Raw genomic sequence first — 22,811 nt, forward strand, 5'->3', positions numbered from 1 at the left:
AAAGTTAGGAGCCTGATATGATATTTCAAAGGGTTAGCTTCGTTATGACTATACAAAATACACAATTTGTAAAACTTTTCTCGATAGTTTATTTTTTTGATAAATACATATTTTGCTCACATTTTGCTTTCAATCTCAGGAAAAGCAAACTTATTTTCTTAAATTTTTGTTTTGTATAGAAAATTAGGTATATATCTTGAACATGGCCATTTTGTTTTTCGGTATGTTGTTTAATTTACTTTCAATTAGGTAAAAATGGTTTTGGCGCTCACGTCATAAAATTGGGGTCGCGCGTCAATCGCTCCGTGCTTTTCACTCACGTGAAAGACATAATTCGGCGTCTCGTTCGCGCTTCGAATTTTATCCATATCGTACCGACGTGTTGCGCGCTCTTAACTAACCTATTAGTTGAATATCCAACAAACATTCGCCTATTTAAGGCCCTTTAAAATGAAGCGCATCGCCAAGGATAGAGAAAAATGGAAAGCTTTACAGGAGGCCTTTGTCGAAGGACAAGCTGTATAGTAGAGAACTGATTTTAATAATAATAAGTAGTTCAAATAATTAATTACTAAACTAGAATACATTAACGTTAGAAATTTACAAATGCATTACAGCAATAAAGGCTTATTTTATTTTTATTTAAAAAAAAGTGTCAACTAGCCTAGAACGTTTTGTCTTAATAGCGTCAATCCGTTCCTCTGGCATCCTCTGTAATTTGCAAACACGATAAATTACCTCTATGAATCCCCGAATAGGAATTTCTTTTTCATGAACATTTTCGTTCGACATTAAAATGCAACTTTCGTTTACACGAAGCTCGTCATCGAAATGCAACCTTTACTTTACATGGCAATTGTCATCAAACATTAACCGGTTACAATAAACATTTTCATGATATGAGCCATGATAGCCCAGTGGATATGACCCCTGCCTCCGATTCCGGAGGGTGTGGGTTCGAATCCGGTCCGAGACGTGCACATCCAACCTTTCAGTTGTGTGCATTTTAAGAAATAAAATATCACGTGTCACAAACGGTGAAGGAAAAACATCGTGAGGTAACCTGCATACCTGAGAATTTTCTCAATTCTCTGCGTATGTGAAGTCTGCCAATCCGCAATGGGCCAGCGTGGTGGACTATTGGCCTAAGCCCTCTCATTCTGTGAGGAGACACGAGCTCAGCAGTGAGCTGAACATGGGTTGATAATGATGAATCAACATTTCCAGATTATTCCACGGCTGCGATGGCCGTCTTCGTCGGGAGCTCCTCCTCGACCAAGCGCCGGTGAATTCACCAAACATCTGTGTCGGTTCCACGGAGAAGGCAGACGCACCGGCGGAGTTCTCCGCGTTGAAAGAAGCACTACAACACTTGGCCGTGACGGAGCAAGAGCAGATGGCCATTTGGAAGATCTTGGCTGCTATATGCCATTTGGGATGGGCTGGTGTTGTGCGAGGTAGGATATTTGCTGCTATTTTTCTGAAAAGCTGTCTTTCTCGCAGTTTAAAAAAATAATAATATAAAAACAAAAAACCCGACTGCTTAGTGAACTGAAAAGAGAAAAACAAGTAGGTATCACAATATCTATATAAAGTTCTGACTAAATTCTTTATGTTGTCGCTTGTGGTGACAAACATTGGTATTTCATTCTTTGCCCTTAAGAAAGTATTTGTCCCCGCCTGCAGCACCGCAAAGGCTCATGAGAAGGCTCAGAGTCACACAGCGGGCGATGGAACGAGCTATGTTAGGAGTATCTCTGCGTGATCGAATCAGAAATGAGGAGATACGCAGAAGCATCAAAGTCACCGACATAGCTCAACGAGTCGCGAAGCTGAATTAGCAATTGACGAGGCACAAAGTTCGGAGAGCTGATGGACGTTGGAGTTCCCAAGTGCTGGATGCAGGCGGCTTAGGATCTTGATATGTCCTGCAGTAGACGTCCATCGGCTGATATGATGATGATGCTGATGATGTTTATCATTTATTTCAGCGAACACAGGGTCCGCTCTGAAGTACCAATTCGCGAACGCCGGGTGCGCGAGCCGCGCGGCGCGCTTGCTCGGCGTGGGTGCGGAAGAGATCGCGCGCGCCATCTTTACGCCGCCCACGCCGCCCTCGCCGCAACCCAACACTGCGGCTAGGTAACTACATTATCATCATATATAGCCTCAATAGCTCAACGTTAAGAGCGGTCGGACTCATCACCGAGAAGTGGTAGTTTCGACCCTCTCCCCCCCCCCCTGGTCTATAGTTGTACCAACTCTCAATACAGTTATTCCAGAATAGTTATACTTAAATATACTTAAACAATACACATCACTATGTAGCCCCAAAGTAAGCATACAGAGCAGCTTGTATTGTGAGTACTAAGATAGTTGATATTATAATATTCATATACATTTATATACTACATATAAATACTTATATAATGTATAATTACACACAGACACTGGAAAAAACCCATGTTCAGCACACGAATATTTTCCAGTTGTGGGAATCGAACCCACGGCCGTGGATGCAGAAAGTAGGGTCACTACCCACTGCGCCACGCGGCCGTCAAAAGTAGTTGGAGGGGAATGGGATAGATAATAATTTATTTATTTTGCTATCATCCGCGAAAAGCCGACGAACCCATGCGACAGCGTCATCCAGGTTCGACAAAATACTCTCTACGTACGTTTCACCCCGAACTCGGAGCATCCTCAGGAGATGATGACTCTACTTTTCGCGGATGTTAGCAAAATAAATAAAATATTATCTATTAATGATGAACTTCCGTAAAGTAACGCCAGCTTCTATCAAATATTTAGGGAATGGGAATATTAGTCATATTGAATAAAATATGGCAAATTTTCTTTTTTTTTTAAAAAACTGTACGTACTTAATCTCCCATGATCCCCCGACCTCACAGTCATTCGTGCCGAATCATGGGAGAGCTACAGCTTGGCAAGTTCGTTGATGACACTCCCATGATATGCGGGCGATGGAAGGGAAGGACTGCGCGAGTGTTAATTCGTTCGCACGGGGCATCGCTACCCCCCTCCCGGCCCGCCCGGACCACGGACGGGAGTGTTACGAACGAACTTGCCCGGTACGTGCTCTTCACGTGTTTCCCGGGCCGCCTTTTCGAGGCTCTATAAGCTTTTTACTCGTCATCCATTGAACCCTGAGGACTCGTAAGGAACCTGTATTAGAGAATGAATTTTCCAAAATTCCAACCCGTAGGTCAAGTACCTCAGCCTCAAAAGGGACCGCATAACACTCACATCTATACAAACTTTCGCGTTTCGAATATTATTAATTGAATTCCGTGGTACTACTGGTGGTAATTTACCCCACTGGCTATAGATTGGCAACTTCGTTCGTAACACTCCCGATGAGCCGCGCGAGCCGGGGGCGTGTAGCTAAGAATAATAAACCGATGACTGCAGCAATTCACTTCCCCGCACGCACGATTTGACACCCGCGCAGTCTTTCCCCTCGTCGCCCGCATATCATGAGAGTGTCATCAACGAAAAGATTACGTAAGAAACTAATAAGCTGTCGGCGACAAACAAACACTTAAGCCGCATATGACAAAGATATTGAATTTTTACAGAACGCCTTCACCGTCGAACGAGAAAGAAGCACCAGGCTCAGAGGCCCTCGACGCCTTTATTGCTGGACTTTACAACGAAACGTTCAACATCGTCGCTGCTCTGGTCAATAGGTAAATGCTACTTTCCGGTATCTGTTACCGTTTTCCTTATCTTATTATTTCACTGAAACTTGTCTGGACGAGATCGATTATAGCGATAAGTCCGCCTTTATGCATTGTTGTCTATTGTGCTTTTTTACTTTTTATCTATTCTTGTGTGTACAATAAAGAAGTCTTTTATTTCCATTTCCTGTCCAAACCTATCTAAGTTACTAAAAATTGAAGGCTCGTCGACATTTTCAACGTTTTGTAAAACGCATGTTATCCGTCCTCAAACAATTTTGAAATGTCGAGTCATCATATCTTGACGATATTTACTGACATGTTTTCGTCCCGAAATAAATTCGAAAAAAGTGCGTGATAAAGTTTGGGTCCCCAGTCGAGTTAAGAAATATGGACTATAAACTATTTTCTAATACTCAGTAGCATATCATATAAGTACAATGGCAACAGGGGCGTAGCTAACGCCGTATCAGACGTATCAATGATACGGGGTCCCGGACTACAGGGCCCCCTACGTGTGAAAGCAAAAATTAGTAAAATGTAATGCACAACCACACTGAATCTGGTGTTTTCCAGAAAAAACTGCCTTCAGATTTTCACTCCAAAAATGACAAAAGTAAAAAAGCAATCTCTTTTCAGGGGCTAAGCGAGCACCCAAAAGTTGAAAACATTCTACATAGGTTAAAAAATGACTTGCATATTTATTTTAAAGTAAACTTTTTTGTTTCGTTTGTGAGAAATTTAGCCTTCATTTGGGCACCGCAAGCAATTTTGATACAGGGCCCCGTCTATGGCAATCTAAGTATATTCTATCCATTTCAAATAATATGCCTTAAAATTGAAAACCGTCCTTAGCTTGTAATGACGATGTTGATGATGATGAAAGTAATACATGTACATTAATGTCTAATAATGCAGGAGCCTGTCGACATCAGCCCGCACGTCGGCGTCCATCCTCCTGCTGGACACCCCCGGAGCAGACAACCCGATGTGCGCGGGGCAGCAGAGCGGGGCCCCGCTGTCCAAGCTGTTGTCCAATTACTTGCAGGTACGTTCAGAAGCGACATAAATATAAGAACCAGAAACTTTATAAAAAAATGCGTTTTTTAACCGACGCGTATGTTTTTTTTGACGTGACAACGTCTTATAATTCGATGAAGCCAGATGCGAACTCGAAAAAAGATGACACTCGTCGTTCCCTCGCCCTAGGGTTGCCAACTTTTTTTTCAAGAAATAATATATATTATGGTCTATGAAGATTAAACAGTATTTTAGAAAAACTAACAGTATTTTATTGGAACCCCTAACCCCAAAAGACCCCCTCACCTCAAAATATCCACCAAACCCAAAAGACCCACTCACCCCAAAAGACCCCCCAAACCCAAAAGACTCCCTCACCTTAAAATACCCACCAAACCCAAAAGACCCCCTCACCCCAAAAGACCTTCAAACCCTAAAGACATCCCAACCCCAAAAGACCCCTCAACCCGCAACCCCAAAAGTTTATATTACATTATACTGTTTTTAATAATAAAAAAAAAATATTATTATCTCTTAAAAAAAAATATAGTAGAATTCCATCAATAATTAATCGAAAGGAACTTCGTTCCATCCGGGCGTCCCTTGGCACCTCTCAAGTTTTTTTTACTTATTGTTTTAAATACTTTAATTAACATTTTCTTTTGAAAAATGCAACCATTCCATCAGTATTTTCCGACGTTGTCACGCTCAACTATAGTCAGTAAACCGACTTTACAGATACCCGATTTTTTTTTAATGTTTGTTACCTCATAACTTCGTCATTTCTTAACCAATTTACTTCTTACTTAATCTTCAACTTACTCGCGTCTGACTCGCACTTCCAGACTTTTTCATTCCGCTGCTATTTACAGTCAGTATTTAACGAAAGAAAGAAAGAAAAAACAATTATCCTAAACTTGTGCCACACCTTACTTAATGCCTCTACCACCTTAGCAAGGAAAGACCAAAACTCAAGTAGCAGAAGCATCAAACGCCACACTGTCATGTTTGGCATAACCTTGATATTTGTTTATCTTTCGATCCCATTATCATGCAGGAACGTCTCCAAGGCGTGTTCCACGAAGCGATGCTGGTAGCGCCTCGGGAGCGTTACGCACAAGAGGGGATCACTCTTGACGACGGGACTGAGGAGGGTAAGTAATTTAGTACAAGGATTATTGTAAATACCGAAAATCTTTTAGGTTATTTTTAAGCGACGCTAAAGCTTTATTTATATTTTAAAAGCAATAGTATAACACATTTTTATCAATTTCGCGTATAATAATGCAAGCATTATTTTCGTGATATTGATTAAAATTTGTGCAAAATTTTTGGTGAAACTAATTTCATGCAATGCAATTAATTACACTAAGTAAACGTAAAATTCGATTGTTAGAAAGTTCTTGCAGAATATAAGTAAAATGTGCAAGAAGAAGGACATAAAAGGACAGGAAGGCCAAAACAGAGATGGCTGGATTGTGTGAAAGAGGACATGTGTGTAAAGGATAGAGACGAATGGAAAAGATTGACATATTTTTCCAACCCCACTTAAGCGGAATAAGGGAATGGAGGTGATGAGTCATCCATACTAAAAAATCAATATAGAGACTACGAAGCCTAGAAAAATAGAAAAATAGACAAGACTAGAAAAATAAAAAAAAACCCAACATAAATGTTAACCCCAAGTAACAAAGGAACTAATTTTCTTCACTAGAATTTTAATTGTCGAATATTAACGACATTTACTCAAATTTTTTTATTTGAGTAAATGTCGTTAATACGATAAGTTACAAGTAAACTCTGTCTCACTCTTCTTTCTAAATAATACTTATCTGTGAATATGTGGTTCTTGTAAGGACTTAATGCTTAAAAATTAATTTGAGAAATATATATTTTGCAATAACATTTATCCAACTTTATTTGACCTAGTTAAACTAGACAGAAAAATTGAGGAGTAGAAGGTTAGCTTGGTATGGATATGTAATGCGTAGAGAGGAAAGTCATATTACTAGAAAAATGTTGTAAAATGTTATAAGAGCAGAGGAAGGCCAAAGAAGAGATGGTTGGATTGTGTGAAAGAGGACATGTGTGTAGAGGAGTGGATGATGAGTTGACGAGTAATAGAGACGAATGGAAAAGATTGACATATTTTTCCGACCCCACTTAAGTGGGATAAGGGTAAGGAGACGATGATGATGGTGATTTGACCTAGATAAACTCATTATTTACACTGTTATTAAATACACTTAAAATCACAGTAATCCTCGCAAAATTAATCTATGATTTAATTCTGTATAATATATTTCTTTTAGTTTTTAATAAAATGGTTCTAAAGAAATATCGCAATATAGATTCACAAATCACAGTAATGCTTCTTTTATACTGTTACGTCGAGCTAGCAAAAGCAAACAACAACACTGACCACGACACTAATGAAAAATGCAAGGCACGCGTTTAAAAATAGCGCCAACACGTGCCGACTTTCCATTGCCGTCACTCGACGTCACCGCGACAGACGGTCTCAGCCAATGGGAGCGTCGGGCCTACATCACGCTAACGAAGTGTTTAAAGTCTTGTGATATAAGTAGAGACCGCGTTGTATGCCTCTCGGAGAGTCCATGCTACACGGTAAACCGATTGTGGTGACGGGTCGGTCTAAACCGCCACCAATCTATATGTAAGTCCGCTTAATCTGTGGCTATATATGGGTATTATCAAAATAAACTGAAAATGTAATAAAAATACACAACAATTCTATAAAATGAAAAATCGAGAACCTCTCTCACACACACCGAAGTAGCAGCTTTGACTTTCCTTTTGTTTTTTGAATTGTTACCAACTTCAAATAATGATGTTATCATAACAATTACACGCTTATTTTATGGCGATAATTTTCTTTTTATTTTAATTAAATGATCTTATTGATTGCTTTTAACGTTGAGTTTTAGAACTTCTGAATATCAATACTAATTTTAATATGTATAATATTAGGTATAGTCTTTCTATTCAGAATAAAAAAACTATATATATGGGCTATAACGGACGCCCGTAATTTTGTTCGCGTGGAATACTTTATTTTTCAAGGTTTTCTATATGTACACGTATGATCTCGAATGGAAACACAGCACATATTATGTCATTTCAAGCTATGCCTAATTTATCTGTTAGAATATTAATTTGTAGTTTCGGATCACTAAGTTTGGGTTTACGCCTTTGATCTGGTTATAAAGTATTGAGTTTTTATTTCTTCCTAGAAATTATCAGTAAATATTTACAATTCGGAGTTGGAAAGGTGGTATTACACCCCCGTACTTCGGAGAGAATGTTGAGTCCTCGGTTCCGGTCATATTATTCCGGTCTGATGATGAAACATTAATCACAGTAAGCCTAAACATTATCAAACACCATTGAAAGCTTGGTGGTGTCTAAGTTCCATATCTCTTCTCCATGAGTATTGGGCCGATATTAAAACTATGATGTAGACTTTTATTTTTTAACCGACTTCCAAAAAGCAGGATGTTCTGTGTTCAGTTGTATGTGTATGCTTTTTCGTTTCTTTACGTGTGTTCATTGTTTGATTATATTGCTCTATATAGATTGGCTGTCAGAAACAGTGAACCCCGGCCCCATGGTGGACTTGCTGGACAAAGCACCACAGAACACCATCGTGCGCAGCTCACAAGCGGACCTGCGCGACTGTGATCGACGGGGGTTGCTATGGTGAATATTAAATAACTAGCAGACACCCGCGATTCCCGCGTCCTTCAGGATAACAATTACCCTTCGAATTTAAAAAATAAGACTCCCTCCTCCCCTTTAAAAGCTAGTCATTATAAATATTTTTTTTGTACATTAAAATTAAAAAAAAATTTCATCACGTTTATCAAAAATCGAATTTTTATCGAATTCGTTGCTATCGAACGTTTTGGTGTCCTAAAAAAACGTTCATGACTATTATTAGGACGATGTCTGTCTACTGTCTGTATGTTTGTAACCGGTTAAAACCGGTTGACATTTCAAATGGTTTCTACTAAAATATACCGGAAAGGAGATGGTCCAAAATTGTATGGAGCCCAGGTCCAGTCATTGTACCCTAGCGGACATAAAAGAATATATATATTTTTAATATTTTTGATTATACAAATCTACGAGTGTACTTTAATTCTTTCGAAATAATATTCAATATCTCGAAAAAAAATCATCACTATTATGGGTAATAATGGCAGATTGATGACGTTTCCAATGAAATAATCGATTTGACGTGTGCTGTCAATTGTCATGTCATAGTTGCTTTAGGGACGCCATCTTGATATAACTCAAAAACTTGGGTTTTAATTTTATTTATTACTTTTTAGTTACATTTATTCACTTTAACTTTGACCATCTCCTTTGCAGGAATGGCCGGGAGGGTCAACTGTAATTCTATTTTTTTTTAAATGTGTTTATAGGCCTATATATAAATGATGGTTTAATTATAGGTTACTAGACGAAGAGTCCATGTACCCGGGCTCATCGGACGACACGTTCCTGGAGCGAGTGATGGCGCACTACGGCGCGCCGCACCAGACACACTACCTCATCAAGAAGGCGCCTCACAACAGGCAGTTCATCCTGCAACACTTACAGGTACGGCTTAAGGACTAAACTCACCTATCGCCTCGGACGCAGACTCGCTTACAGTTCGCCGGCCGCGCTTTTTACATCATTTCGTATTTTCCAAGAGCTAGTGGATTTTTTTGGATAGGCGTTTGATCCAAGTTGAAAATTTGTCCTGTATCTCTCTTTCGCTACCTAACAAGTAACACAGGACTGGAGACATGATATAGTAGTAATTTTTTTTGTAAAAAATATCATTGAGGATTTTTCTTTAGACAAAATAGGCAATTATGTTGTGGTGTGCAAATAAAGTGTAAATAAATCTGCTTTTATTAAACCTTTAAATTAAACATTTAAGTAGTAAAAAATAATTTGGATTTTTTATGTTTAGGTTGTTGCCAGACGCTTGCAAAATATTTTCCAAAACAAAAAAATTTAATATCTCGTCTGGCTTAATTATTATTTTCTCTTAAATATTTAATTAAATTTCAGCCCCATATACCTACATATTTTCTTACTATTCCCCAGACAAGTCTTCATAACTTTGTTAGTTTTCAACTTAACTCAAAGACCTATCGCAAAATGTTCTCCAGCTCTCGGACCGTAAAGGTCGTAACGTCACGAAGTGACGTAAGCGAGCGGCTGGCGAATCGTAAGCGCGGCTACGCCGACACTGAGGCGATCCGTATTCGAGGTGTATATGAGTGTATGTATGAGATAGGTGAGTTTTGTCCCTTATGTTGTATTTGTGGCGACATAATAAGTTTTTTGTAAGAAGAGTGTTTACAGAATAATTATAAAAGACTAATTAAGTATTTTAATTACAGGGAACTAACCCTGTGTTGTATGACGTCAGCGGTTGGGTCAAAGCGAGCCGTGAGAACCCCGTCACGAAAAAGACCCACACGTTGCTTCAGGAGAGTCAGAAGTACGTTGTTTAGAACTTATTTAATACAATTATGTACTTTTTTGTTCCTTATTAACTAGTTCAATTATTATCTTCCCTTAAATCATTCTGATATTGCCCTAAGCTTGCCAATTCGCATTGAAGCAGTGTGCTGAGAAGGCCTGGCCTTAAAAAGAGGCTGATGATGATGATGATGAATAATAATTTGACAGCGAAGACATAGGCCGCCTGTCGTCGTGGTCACGCGGCGCGTGCGGCGTGGGCGCTTCGTGGTCGGCCGCCGTGGGCGACGCGTCCACTCTACGCCGCGCTTCCTCCATACGCAGAACACTCACTACTGGTAAGTTACATTATAAATTAGGAACTACTACTAACTCGTTGTCCAGTCCAGTCTAGGTTAGACCTTGTCCAGAATGGGCGAATTCGCCGAGATTCTCTCGCGCGTATTACGCCTGAACTTTGAAGAAGAATGCAGTACGAAACATAGAGTTGACCGTGCACTCGCTCTAGAATTCGCGCGTTAACTGGACGCAACAAGGCGTCCCTACTATCTCGACTCGCGCGCAATACGCGCGAATCGCGCGCGAGTCGAGAGTCTGGTGTAGTGCACGCTATTTACGCGCGTATTTTGAATTCGCGCGATGCTTGTGGACGCGATGTATTGATGTCGCCAGAGTACTTCGACAACGCGCGTATGAATTCGCGCGATACGATTCGCGACGAATTCGCCCCTTCTGGACTAGATCCAAGGCTTAGGACCCCGAGGAACTTGTTAGTGTTACACCTCCGTGCATCGAAGAGCACGTCAATAGCACGCGTATCTGATAGTGATTTCAACAATCAAACATCATCACCCTAAGACCGTCACTCTGTATTCGAACTCGAAAGCTCAAAGCTCTCCCTTCATCCCATCAAAGCATCCCTTCTTCTATAAGGAGACCTGGCCGTTAAAATAGACCGATAATGATGATGAACTAACTTCATAATCCTGTTCCTTCCTTTCTACCACAAAACAGCAAGAATCTGAAAAAACGTGGCAGTCTATCACTATAATGTTTCAAAATCTAATGTATAACCGACATCTTTTACTTTTTCTGACAATTTAATCACCTTCAAAGCAAGAGGTACATTCTAAGCAAGAAAAGTAGTTTAGTATTTTTCCCAATAGTCGGTAAACATGTTATGAACCGAGATAAGTGTCTACTGAATTTTCAATTGTAGGCGATGCCTCTCCATTTTGCCGAGCATCGATTATTCGGCGTTCCCTTAATTCTGGTAAGAGAAAACGGACCCAAAGACGCCGTGAGCAAATGTTTGCAACCCCTGGCTAGATACTCATTACATAATAGTCTTCATTGTCATTTATGTATGTTTATTACTATAAATCCATAGAGTTTTTTGTATAAATAACATCACGTTGTCATCATAATTTAAGTTGTGAAGTAAGTAGATAAGTGAAAAGTCTAGATTTAAGTAATCGGTAGTTTGTGTAAAAAAAAAACGGTTTAGTTTATGAGTATATACCTGTTATATTTTATACATATTATAGCTATTATATAAATTTATTCAATTTAATTTCAAAAACAATGCTCTGAAGTTTCATTTTATCTTCATTTCTAGAAACGTTAAGTAACCCAGTAATGTTCTTGTTATTGCTTATTTACATTTTGATTACACATTAGTCTACATTAAGTATTATATTCTTCTGATTTTATATTACATTTAAAACATAGCGTGGCTAAATAATTTATTAAGTACATTTATTTTACATAAATTATGGAGAAATATTTATGTAGCCAGTTCTTAGAAATGCTTTTGACCTTAAGCTTCTATTTTTTCGTTAGATCTATAATATCGTTGGATCTATAATTTGTCTTTTAGAAACGTACTCCTAATCTCTACCAGCGGCGAGTTTACGCAAGCCGATTCCCTTTAAAAGCCGGTTTACCTTTAAAAATTCATGCATATTCATTGTTGTACTGTATCTAGATATATGAGAAACCGGAGTTTATAACACGCTGTATGAATTTCCTTTTCTTTGGAACTTCATCTTAATTCCGTCCATCCATACTTTACCTCTATATTAATGTAGGAAATTTGCAATGTAGGTTTTTTGTATCAGAGGAATGTAATCCCCCGTATTCAAACATGTTGCAACTTTTGATTTAAATGACTTACAATAGGTACAGCGGGAATGAAGCGGCGGTCTACGGCCTTGCAGGCGAAGTTCGTAGCGGACGGGATCGTGGACACGCTGCGGCGGTGCGGCGCCGGCGGCGTGCAGTTCGTGTGCTGCCTCGTCACTAACCAGCTCAATGAGGCGCAGGACATAGTCAACATACCGCTGCTTCGCTCGCAGGTTAATAGCACTTTGATACTGCCTATCTTCTTCCAGATTATTTCCTTTTTATCCAGTCCAGTTAGGTAGGTCTAAGGACTCACAATAGGTACAGCGGAAATGAAGTGGAGGTCTACGGCCTTGCAGGCGAAGTTCCTAGCGGACGGGATCGTGGTGGTGCGGCGCGGGTGGCGTCCAGTTCGTGTGCTGCCTCGTCACTAACCAGCTCAATGAGGCGCAGGACATAGTCAACATACCGCTGCTTCGCTCGCAGGTTAATAGCACTTTGATACTGCCTATCTTCTTCCAGATTATTTAATTTTTCAGTCCAGTTTGGTTAGGTTAGGTCCAACTTTGAGATAGAGGTGAACCAAATCCAACTCGTTTGGGAAACTTCGTGATATATTTTCGTCCAAAATTCCTCAATTCCTGAAGACAAAAGTGGTCGAACACTGCGTGTTGCCAGTGATGATCTATGTATTCCGAGACTTGGTAGCTAATTAATTATGGGTCTCATAAGAAGGCTCAAAGTCACACAGCGGTCAATGGAGCGGGCTATGTTCGAAGTATCGTTGGATGCTAACGGACCCGACGAAGAGTTCCATATTCAGCAGTAGACATCGGCTAATAATGATGATGACGAATTGTATCCCTAATACTCAACGGCTAAAGATAGCTATTTAACATAACGTCATGAAATGGAAAATTATCTCCTATTATTGAGCAAAACTTCACAAAGTATTTTAGAAACATACGCTGCATAAAAACTCATGTGTGATGTGTATGTTTACCGGCTACCGATTTGCGGAACACAGCAAAGCTGTTTTGTTTGTGCAGTACTTATGCACCATACTTAAACAATATACATAGTCCCTAATATAACACAAGAACCCTAAAATGGTCGTCCCACGCGACTGGTTAGAAATTGCCCAAAATAATCAGTGCATTGTTTTCAGTTCCGTGGTTTCCAATTGCTCGACGCGGCGCGGCTGTACAAACAAGGCTTCCCCGAACATATGCCGCTCTCCGAATTTGCTAGAAGGTGGGTGCTACCCCTACCCTACCCCTATGCCTATTCTACCCCTACCCTAAGTATCCTACGTCTGTCTCCTGGTTTTAAGCTACCTCTCCAAACTTTCCTTTAGTTTCAGAATATTTTCGTAACATAAATAAACACGACATCAAATATTACCTTCTTAACAATGCCTCGAGTGATTCAAAAACGATGAACGGCAGTAATCACTTAACATAAGGTGACGCAGATATTTGTATGCTCGCTAATTATGCGATAAAAATCGAACAATTATTAACATCTCTTTTTCCTTATACCACTTAATTGGGGTCAGCAAAATAAACAATCTTCTCCATTCGTCTCTGTTACTCGTCAACTCATCATCCACTCCCTTTACTACCTATACACTCTGTCACACACTCCAACCATCTCTTCTTTGGCCTTCCTCTCCTCTTGTGTCCTTCCACTTGCAAATTCAACTTGTAAAAAAATCGAACTATAATATTACTATATATATTTTAAGATCCTAACACAGAGAACAATATTTTAGATATCGACTCCTGGCCACGGCTGAAAACGAAAACACCGATACATCGCAAACGGCTTCCCTCTCTGATCGACAAGTCGTCGACGATATGTTGCTGGCCTTGGACTTGGATGTGACCAGCTACCGGCTAGGCCTTTCTCAGGTAGGTGATAGTTAAGTAAAAATTCCGAATCTTTCTTTTTCAGATTTCCCAACAAATTAAAAAAAAATGGTTTTTGGCTTTTATATAGGTTGTAATTGGTTGATTGATTGGTTGACAATTTATACTTAGCGGCGTTGATTGAAACTTACCAAAAAAATTACACATTTCAGGATTTTAGTGTGTAAGTAATAGCTTATAAAATAAACATAATTATAAGGAATATAATAAAGCTTTCTGCTTATGTGACCCGGACATAAAAAGTTACCAGATGCATCGACGTTAACAGATACATGATCTTCTGACTTAAAGTTTATTTATAAAGTATTAAACCACCTAATAGAATTAATTAAATAATTCAATTAAGTTATAATTATCGACATTTTGACCTATCACGCAAAAAGCATTCCTGCGTTAAATCGAAATTCCTGTCGCGAGAAAGCTGCAAGCGTTTGGGCACCCTACTAAGGGTTCAAAATTTCGATTATTATTATTTGCTACTGTAAAAATCTCTATAATAAGTCGAAAGCTTGATTGACCTTTCCTTGGACTTACCATGGATATCTGTCATATCATATGGGCATCATATTTGGCATGATGAATCCTTAATATGGGCCCACAAATATTTAATATCGGCTTAAGTACTTCTTTTTATTATTTCCAAGATAAATGTACTAATGAAGTTTCGCTTGAGATTTACGATTCTCATTATATGCGGATAATAAACACATTTATGAATATTATAATCATTAAAAAGGTACCAATCTGGTCTGGAATAAACCATCGTTGGCAGCAATTAAAATATATGTGACTCAGTCGGAATGCAGATACAGGAACTCTCTAAAGAAAATCTCTGACGTAGTCTGTAATAGTGATGTTAGTACCTAGAACTGATCATAAAATAATCCGTAGAAATAGAGTTGCCAAAAGTTCTTAAATGCGACGTGGTACCATTCTGATTTCGAAGTCAAGATGCAGTGTTTTAGTCCGTGGCAAATGACCAAATACCAGAAGGGATTTTTCCTCCTCGGAACCAAAAAAGAATTGCCAAAATTATATTGTGTTTTCTTCTAATACTCAAGTCTCCTAAATAGGATCATGATATACTAAAGTCAACGCTAAAGTGATGACAGAAGATCTACGAGTATATACACAAAACGCATGTGAAATTCTCGTGAGAAACGATGCCAGTGACATGGTACGGAAAAATACCAGTAAACAATTATTTCCGCCGAAATGCACCAATCAAGTTGTTACGCTTGTTAGATAATAATCACTGTTCGAGTTTGGGAGACTTTCACAACGTTGCCAGCAATGTACCATCATTGTTTTAAATTATAGGTCGTTTCTACTTAAACTCTATTAATGGAATAAGTAACAAAATGAACATTGTACAACTTTGTGTAAAGTATTTACATAAGCTAAAATGTTTAATGTGGTAAAGGTTTTTGATAGAATCTTATCATTTGTTACCTTTATCCTAGTTTATCCTAATTATTTTTTTAATTGAAGCCTGGAGTTACGAATTCGAGAAACAGTCGTATTGTATTTCAGAAAACATGTTAATCTGGCGATTCTATGTCTGACTTTACGAAAATACTTCTCGACTAAAGATGCCGCCATGACCGAAATTCGGTAGAAAGCACAATTATTTTAAATTAATAAGAATCCTTTGTATTCTTTTATTTTCCTTAGTGATGATTATTGCATCTGTCTTGAAATTATCCATAAGATGATGGAAAATTGACTTGCCTTGCGCTTTTTATTTTTGACGATAGTAAAGCCATCATCTTGGCCCTTCGAGGCCGGTAAATCCGGCGAAACGGGCTAAAATTTATAAAAAAATTATAATACTTTAGCTACCCTGACTGCTAGCAAAAACGATCAAGCCTCATCTCTACCTGAACGAAGACAATTTTAGGGGTGTTGTAATTAAATCCATTTTCTCGGAAGTTAAACATCTCGTTAAAATTCACATATCGTGTAGTTGATGTTAACAATTATGTTAACGATGTTTCAGATGTGTTAGACACGCATATTAACGAAAATGTTGTAATGCAGCTATAAATTAGTGGTACTAAAACTGTGTAATAAACAAACCATTGAGCTGCAGTGAAAGTGCCTTTGACGTAACTTATCTCTTGCTTTATTACGAAAGCCGCGTAGGTTCGCTACTTAGTGGAAATGTAAGTAATGCGAATAAAGTCATGCGGTCGCTTTGCGTGCATCAAAAATAGATAATGACTTTTACAGAGTTACATTAGCAACGCGTTTTTGTAAGAACTTTACTGATGCTCGAACGCGCTAATAGTAGAAATTTAGGGTCTGATTTTTAGACTATTTGTTGATTAAGTAAGGTGATAGGCAAATATAGTAGCTGAAAGTCCCATTATTATATTGAATATGATTCTTTTTTTTTTTTTTTTATTCTTTACAAGTTAGCCCTTGACTACAATCTCACCTGATGGTAAGTGATGATGCAGTCTAAGATGGAAGCGGGCTAACTTGTTAGGAGGAGGATGAAAATCCACACCCCTTTCGGTTTCTACACGGCATCGTACCGGAACGCTAAATCGCTTGGCGGTACGTCTTTGCCGGTAGGGTGGTAACTAGCCACGGCCGAAGCCTCCCACCAGCCAGACCTGGACAAATTAAGAAAATCTCAATCTGCCCAGCCGGGGATCGAACCCAGGACCTCCGTCTTGTAAATCCACCGCGCATACCACTGCGCCACGGAGGCCGTCAAAAATTATTATTCGATAATATTATTCGATTAGTAATTAGTTAATCTACTTTGCTAATATCCAATACAACAACGTAAACCGACGGGAAATCCTCTATCGTTTCACTCCGAAACCGGAGCATCATCAGGACGTTAAGGTGCAAATTTCACACCTTACAGATTTGTCAGATTTTCACAGATAATAGCAAAGTAGATCAATTAATTACTAATTAATATGATTCACATTTATAAAATGATTAAAGTGACGAAACAAGAGGAGAAAAAGTATATTGTTTAGATTTTCTTTAATCTACTAAAAATATAAATAACTAGTAACTCCATATCAATAAAGAACGAATCAATAAATTTAATTTAATTGAAGGACACTTAGAAAGGTCTTTAACAATATGAAATACTTCTTCCGTTAGATACGGCAATAATTAAAACAAAAACTAAATTTATGCAGCAACTTTAAAGTAACCGTGACTATGCTAAACAAATACACGACCGTCTAGTAGCCGACGCGGATTATATAATGCAGTTAATGTAACCGAGTGCTATTTTACTAGTAGGTAGTAGTTCAATAATTTTGTTGGAAGCAAGGTTTTGAATTTGGAGTACTTACTAACTTACTTAAGAGTACGTTTGGGATGATTCGTTTGCTGATTTGATATTATTATCATTATCAACCCATATTCGGCTCACTGCTGAGCTCGAGTCTCCTCTCAGGATGAGAGGGGTAGGCCATTAGTCCACCACGCTGGCCCAATGCGGATTGGCAGACTTCATACACGCAGAGAATTAAGATGTGCAGGTTTCCTCAAGATGGTTTCCTTCACCGCATGCCCCGGACCGGATTCGAACCTACGCCCTCCAAAGTCGAAGGCAGAGGTCATATCCATTGGGCTATCACGGCTCATTATACGTACATAATATTATATTCGTCTGTTTTAAGTTGACTGGTTTCACGTGTTCAACCCTACTTAATAACCGACTTCAAAAAAGGCGAAGGTTTAATTCGACGCATACGTTTTTTTTAAATGTTTGTTACAGATAGATCGCATTTCATTTAAATGAAAATCGATGTAGTAATTTTGTGTTAAAATCAAAATAACTGAAATGTCTTTAAAGTTGGTACTATTTTTATGCTAAAAAGATTTTTTTTTATTTGAAATTTCCAGATATTTTGTAAATACTGTAACTGTACCTAGTGAAATCGAGAGTGTACAATCTCTCCTTTTATGGTATCCTCGATAACGCTGATACTTGTTATAATTATTTTTACGAGAGCAAATTAAATTTTTGTTCATTCAAACTGGTTTCTTTCACCCAATTAATTCTATTTACACATATATAGCTGGAGTAATTAAGCTTATATTGAATTTAAAAAATTAAATCTTGCGTTGAAAGGAGAGTAAACAAAACTAATAAAATGTGTAAAATCTCAATCCATGTAAGTTGTTATCTTAAGAGTGTGCAATATGTAATTTGGTGGTTACAAATGGTTCTGGATCTCAGATTCCGAAAAAATTAGGAGCCTGATATTTGGGTAAATGATATTTCAAAGTGTTAGCTTCGTTATGACTATACAAAATACACAATTTGTAAAACTTTTCTCGATAGTTTATTTTTTGAAAAATACATGTTTTGCTCACATTTTGCTTTCAATCTCAGGAAAAGCAAACTTATTTTCTTAAATTTTTGTTTTGTATAGAAAATTAGGTATATATCTTAAAACATGGCCATTTTGTTTTTCGTTATGTTGTTTAATTTACTTGCAATTAGGTAAAAATGGTTTTGGCGCTCACGTCATAAAATTTGCGTCGCGCGTCAATCGTTTCGTGCTTTTCACTCACGTGAAAGTCATAATTCGGCGTCTCGTTGGCGCTTCGAATTTTATCCATATCGTACCGACGCGCTGCGCGCTCTTAAGACAAAACCTCCAAAACTACGAAACATAATGTTTTTTATGTATGTATACTAAGCAGACAATGGTAAAGATAGTCGTTAACGATTTGCGAAATAAAAATTAGGTACAGGTTTAATTTTAAGTTTCAAATTTTATTCTGATTGTAAATTCTCTGATGATGATGATTCTAAAATTAATTTAGAGTAGATATGAGTATGAAATTAAAAAATATCGTAAGCGCGAGAAGACAAAGTGTACAGTTGTGACGTCGTCTTACATAACTTAATTATTATAGTAACATTTCGCGATTAAATTTCGGGCGTCAAATTGTAATCTCTTCGCCTTTCTAATCACAAAACACGTGCATTGAAACAACTATACTTCCTAGACACATTAATCAAATTATGAGTAAAAGTTTGAGATAATGCACGTAGATATCTTTTGTTAACTATGAGTTTTGATATTGTATTATATTTGTCATCATTCATCATCATTATCAGCCGATGAACATTCACTGCTGGACATAGGCCTCTTGCATGGACTTCCAAACAAAACGGTCTCGAGCCGCGAGTATCCAGCGGCTCCCTGGAACCCTCTTGATGTCTTCGGTCCACCTAGTAAGGGGTCGACCAACACTGCGCTTTCCGGTGCGGGGTCGCCATTCCAGCACCTTGGGACTCCGACATCCATCGGCTCTTCAAACTATGTGGCCTGCCCATTGCCACTTCAGCTTCCTGACGTGCTGAGCTATGTCAGTGACTTTGGTTCGTCAGCGGATCTCCTCATTTCTGATTTGATCACGCAAAGAAACTCCAAGCATCGCTCCATCGCCCGCTGAGTGACTTTGAGTCTTCTAATAAAGCCCATAGTTAGCGACCAAGTCTCAGATTCGTATGTCATCACTGTATTTGTACAGCAGGCTAATTCACTAACTTTGACGTATACGAAATTGAGATTCTATGTAACAAATGTCATCCGGTGACAACCCTACGTGGATATCATACTGTAGATACTAGGTAGATGACATTTCTCAGTTCATTTTAATTGGTTGTTAATAAAGTCCAAATTAGAGGTTGGCACTAAAATCTGCCGCCCTGGGCTCCAGCCTAAATCCACCACTGTCTCCGAGGCAACGGAGTGTAACACAGCTAATTTACGAACTCCAAGCGAATTGTACTGAAAATTTCTTGGAAGAAAGAAAAGTATCTCATAGCCCAATTTCAAAGCCCAAATCAATCCAGTGCCTCGGGATCTGAAACATAGGTTAACCAGTCAACGAGGTATAATATAATAGTAAATTGTAGCGTCACTTCCTATTGTAAAAATGTTTAACCCACTATGCGTATAGTGAGTGTAGGTCATCTTTGTTGTCAATACGGCTCGCAACATCGCTTATGTAACGCATTATGTCACCGTGTCATTTCCGAACTGGCTTTCACAACCTGCTTTATGAGTGTCTTCAATTGACGATGACCTGTATAGCCTCGATTTTTAAGGTTGGATAAAATGCGTGAACTCTTGCTGACATTTGTAAAGTTGAGTTTCAGTCAGACTTGGGACAGTTTAATAAATAAACTAACTTATAACGCACCAACGGAAGACGCGTGTTGACCATATTATATATATTTTCTACGCAATCCGAAAATACAGCCTACTACTAATATTGAGCAGTGATAGGTCATATCCACTGGAGTATGACCTAGCTAGTATAAAATGAAAGGGTTTGCTTAGAACAATAAATAATGTGACGTCAGACGAAATGCAAAATGGCGGGCATTTTATCATACCACTATACATATGGGAATGACAGCGTTAGCTTTAGCGTTTTGTAGAGTTGAGTTAAAATTCTGAGAAGAGTGTTATAGCCATTCATCAAAATGGTAAAAATCAGAGGGGTAAAAAATTCAACATAAATTCTAGATTCTAAAGAATGTGTGCAACATTGCAACAATAATAATTTTATGTCCAGGTTCAGGGAAAGCTATTATAACTTTCCTTTTTAGAGCATAGAGTATAGACTATAAACTATGTTTATTGATGGGGGCGTGGCACAGCGAAGCTCTTCGGCCCTCATGTTTTATTTAAATTAATCGCTACAAAGTTTTCGTAACGTCTGGCTCCATAGACTACAAATTATTTTTTTTAACTTTCATTGAATATATATGTCTTATCTATGTAAAACAATGACAGGTTAGTTACATAATTTACAACGAACTGTAAGGACGGATTTGGATTATATGGCATAAAGACTATATTTTATCTCGATATTCCTATTATGCCTAAGACGTATACCAACGATATATTATCTCAAGGCAAAAGTCTACCAATAGCGGTGGAGGCGATCTCTCTCTTTCGTTGCGTTAAAACGAAAAAGCTGGTAATCAGAATCATTTATTTGCAAGAAACATTAGGTACATTTTATCATAAAAATACGTTGTCATGTCATAAGTAACAATATCAAATATTTGGACTGATACTCCGCCGCTATTGGTCGATATTTGTCTTTTCTCTTCACGAGACATATTGTTGACGCATGTTAGGCCTACAGGCTATCCAGTATCTACGCAGGTGAAACTGGGCACAGAGCACGATAAAATGGGGCAAAAGAAAATTCAAAAGTGCCGCATGCGTTACATTGTTTACTAAGGACTGGATTAACTGGTACGAGAGATTAGAAATTTAATGATGAACAAGTTGAAAACAGGATGCGACTCGATAAAAGTTTATACCCAGCAGGCTTATAACTTGATGTCGCCATATATCAACAAGGTGAGCTAAATGCGCCGTAAATATAATGTTTATGAATATGACGGCAACTAGTTATTAATATTAATTAAATATTCATAATACTATTCATTAAATTGATAATATAACTCAGCTTTAGCTATAAATCTTTAGAAACTGTAGTTTGAGAATGAAGGTCACGCTTTTATAGGCTATTCACAAGTATCTTTAAAGTCGGTAATAAAAATATTGACAACACCCACGACGGTTAAAACGTAATTGATAACCCCTTTCTTTAAGAATTTATGTAACTAACGAAAGGTAATAAATGTGACTAGTTTTATAAATAGTCATTAAAACAATAGAGTATGAGTTATCATATCACTTCCCTACTTACCTATTTGGTTCTCAAAGATATAAACACGGCAGTAATATAATTGGTAGTTAAATAATATTACTGCCGTATTATATATGGATATATAATATGAACTTAATAAAAATAACCAAGAATATCTGCCTGTACATGTTACGGTGGCCCTTAACACGTTCGCTGCGGTACGAGGTCAATTGACCTCGTAAGTCTAGCTTCTTCAATGGTTACGAGGTCGACGGACCTCATACTATACCACATAAAGTTTTGGTATGAGGTCAAAAAACCTCGTAACGCACTAGAGTAAAGTATAGAAAAATCAGTACCGCAGCGAACGTGTTAAGTCCAAAGTAACTATTCAATTCATCATTAAAAATCATTTCTCTGTTTTTTCTAGGCCATTTACCTGCACCAACTTTCATTAGCAGTTTTTTTTAAATTAAATAATCACGATGTTTCAAATTCTTTCGCGCCAAAATAGTAGAAAAAGCGAAATGCCTTCCCACATAACTGTGGCTGAATTAAAAGAACATTCCGACCGCGTTAGCCAGTGAGATGTGGATTCAAATCTCACTGATTCCACGGATTGTAATGCATATTAAAAAATATATTAAAAATGTTATAAAGATATTTCTTCCAAGTACCTAAATAGTATAATAAGTATATATGTAGTATTTTTCGAAGTAGGTATTATCGCCCACTTTTAAGATATACTATATACTTAACACTTATCCATTACTTATAATAGTTCATGAATAGCTACCAATTACTCAAGAGTGGGTGTAGGGCTCAACAATTTACTCAGAACATTCATCATATAAGTACA

The 22,811-nt window shown here is 38.0% G+C and overlaps 1 protein-coding gene across 5 annotated transcripts in view; it reads left to right on the forward strand.

Moving 5' to 3' along the window:
* LOC112046056 (unconventional myosin-XVIIIa) overlaps positions 1-22,811 on the forward strand; it is a 258,774-nt gene that overhangs the window by 98,428 nt on the left and 137,535 nt on the right. For 4 of the 5 annotated variants that reach the window (XM_052883058.1, XM_052883057.1, XM_052883061.1 and 1 more), the window contains 13 exons: positions 1,228-1,457; positions 1,992-2,142; positions 3,600-3,710; positions 4,620-4,749; positions 5,779-5,875; positions 8,318-8,441; positions 9,200-9,347; positions 10,145-10,245; positions 10,437-10,564; positions 11,446-11,499; positions 12,408-12,583; positions 13,519-13,604; positions 14,125-14,263. In XM_052883058.1, the coding sequence (XP_052739018.1) occupies positions 1,228-1,457; positions 1,992-2,142; positions 3,600-3,710; positions 4,620-4,749; positions 5,779-5,875; positions 8,318-8,441; positions 9,200-9,347; positions 10,145-10,245; positions 10,437-10,564; positions 11,446-11,499; positions 12,408-12,583; positions 13,519-13,604; positions 14,125-14,263 (1,675 nt within the window). The remainder of the gene's footprint in view (positions 1-1,227; positions 1,458-1,991; positions 2,143-3,599; positions 3,711-4,619; positions 4,750-5,778; positions 5,876-8,317; positions 8,442-9,199; positions 9,348-10,144; positions 10,246-10,436; positions 10,565-11,445; positions 11,500-12,407; positions 12,584-13,518; positions 13,605-14,124; positions 14,264-22,811) is intronic. The other variant, XM_052883059.1, reaches the window with a different exon arrangement.

This window comes from Bicyclus anynana, chromosome 8, assembly GCF_947172395.1.
Source record: "Bicyclus anynana chromosome 8, ilBicAnyn1.1, whole genome shotgun sequence".
NCBI classification, from domain to species: domain Eukaryota; kingdom Metazoa; phylum Arthropoda; class Insecta; order Lepidoptera; family Nymphalidae; genus Bicyclus; species Bicyclus anynana.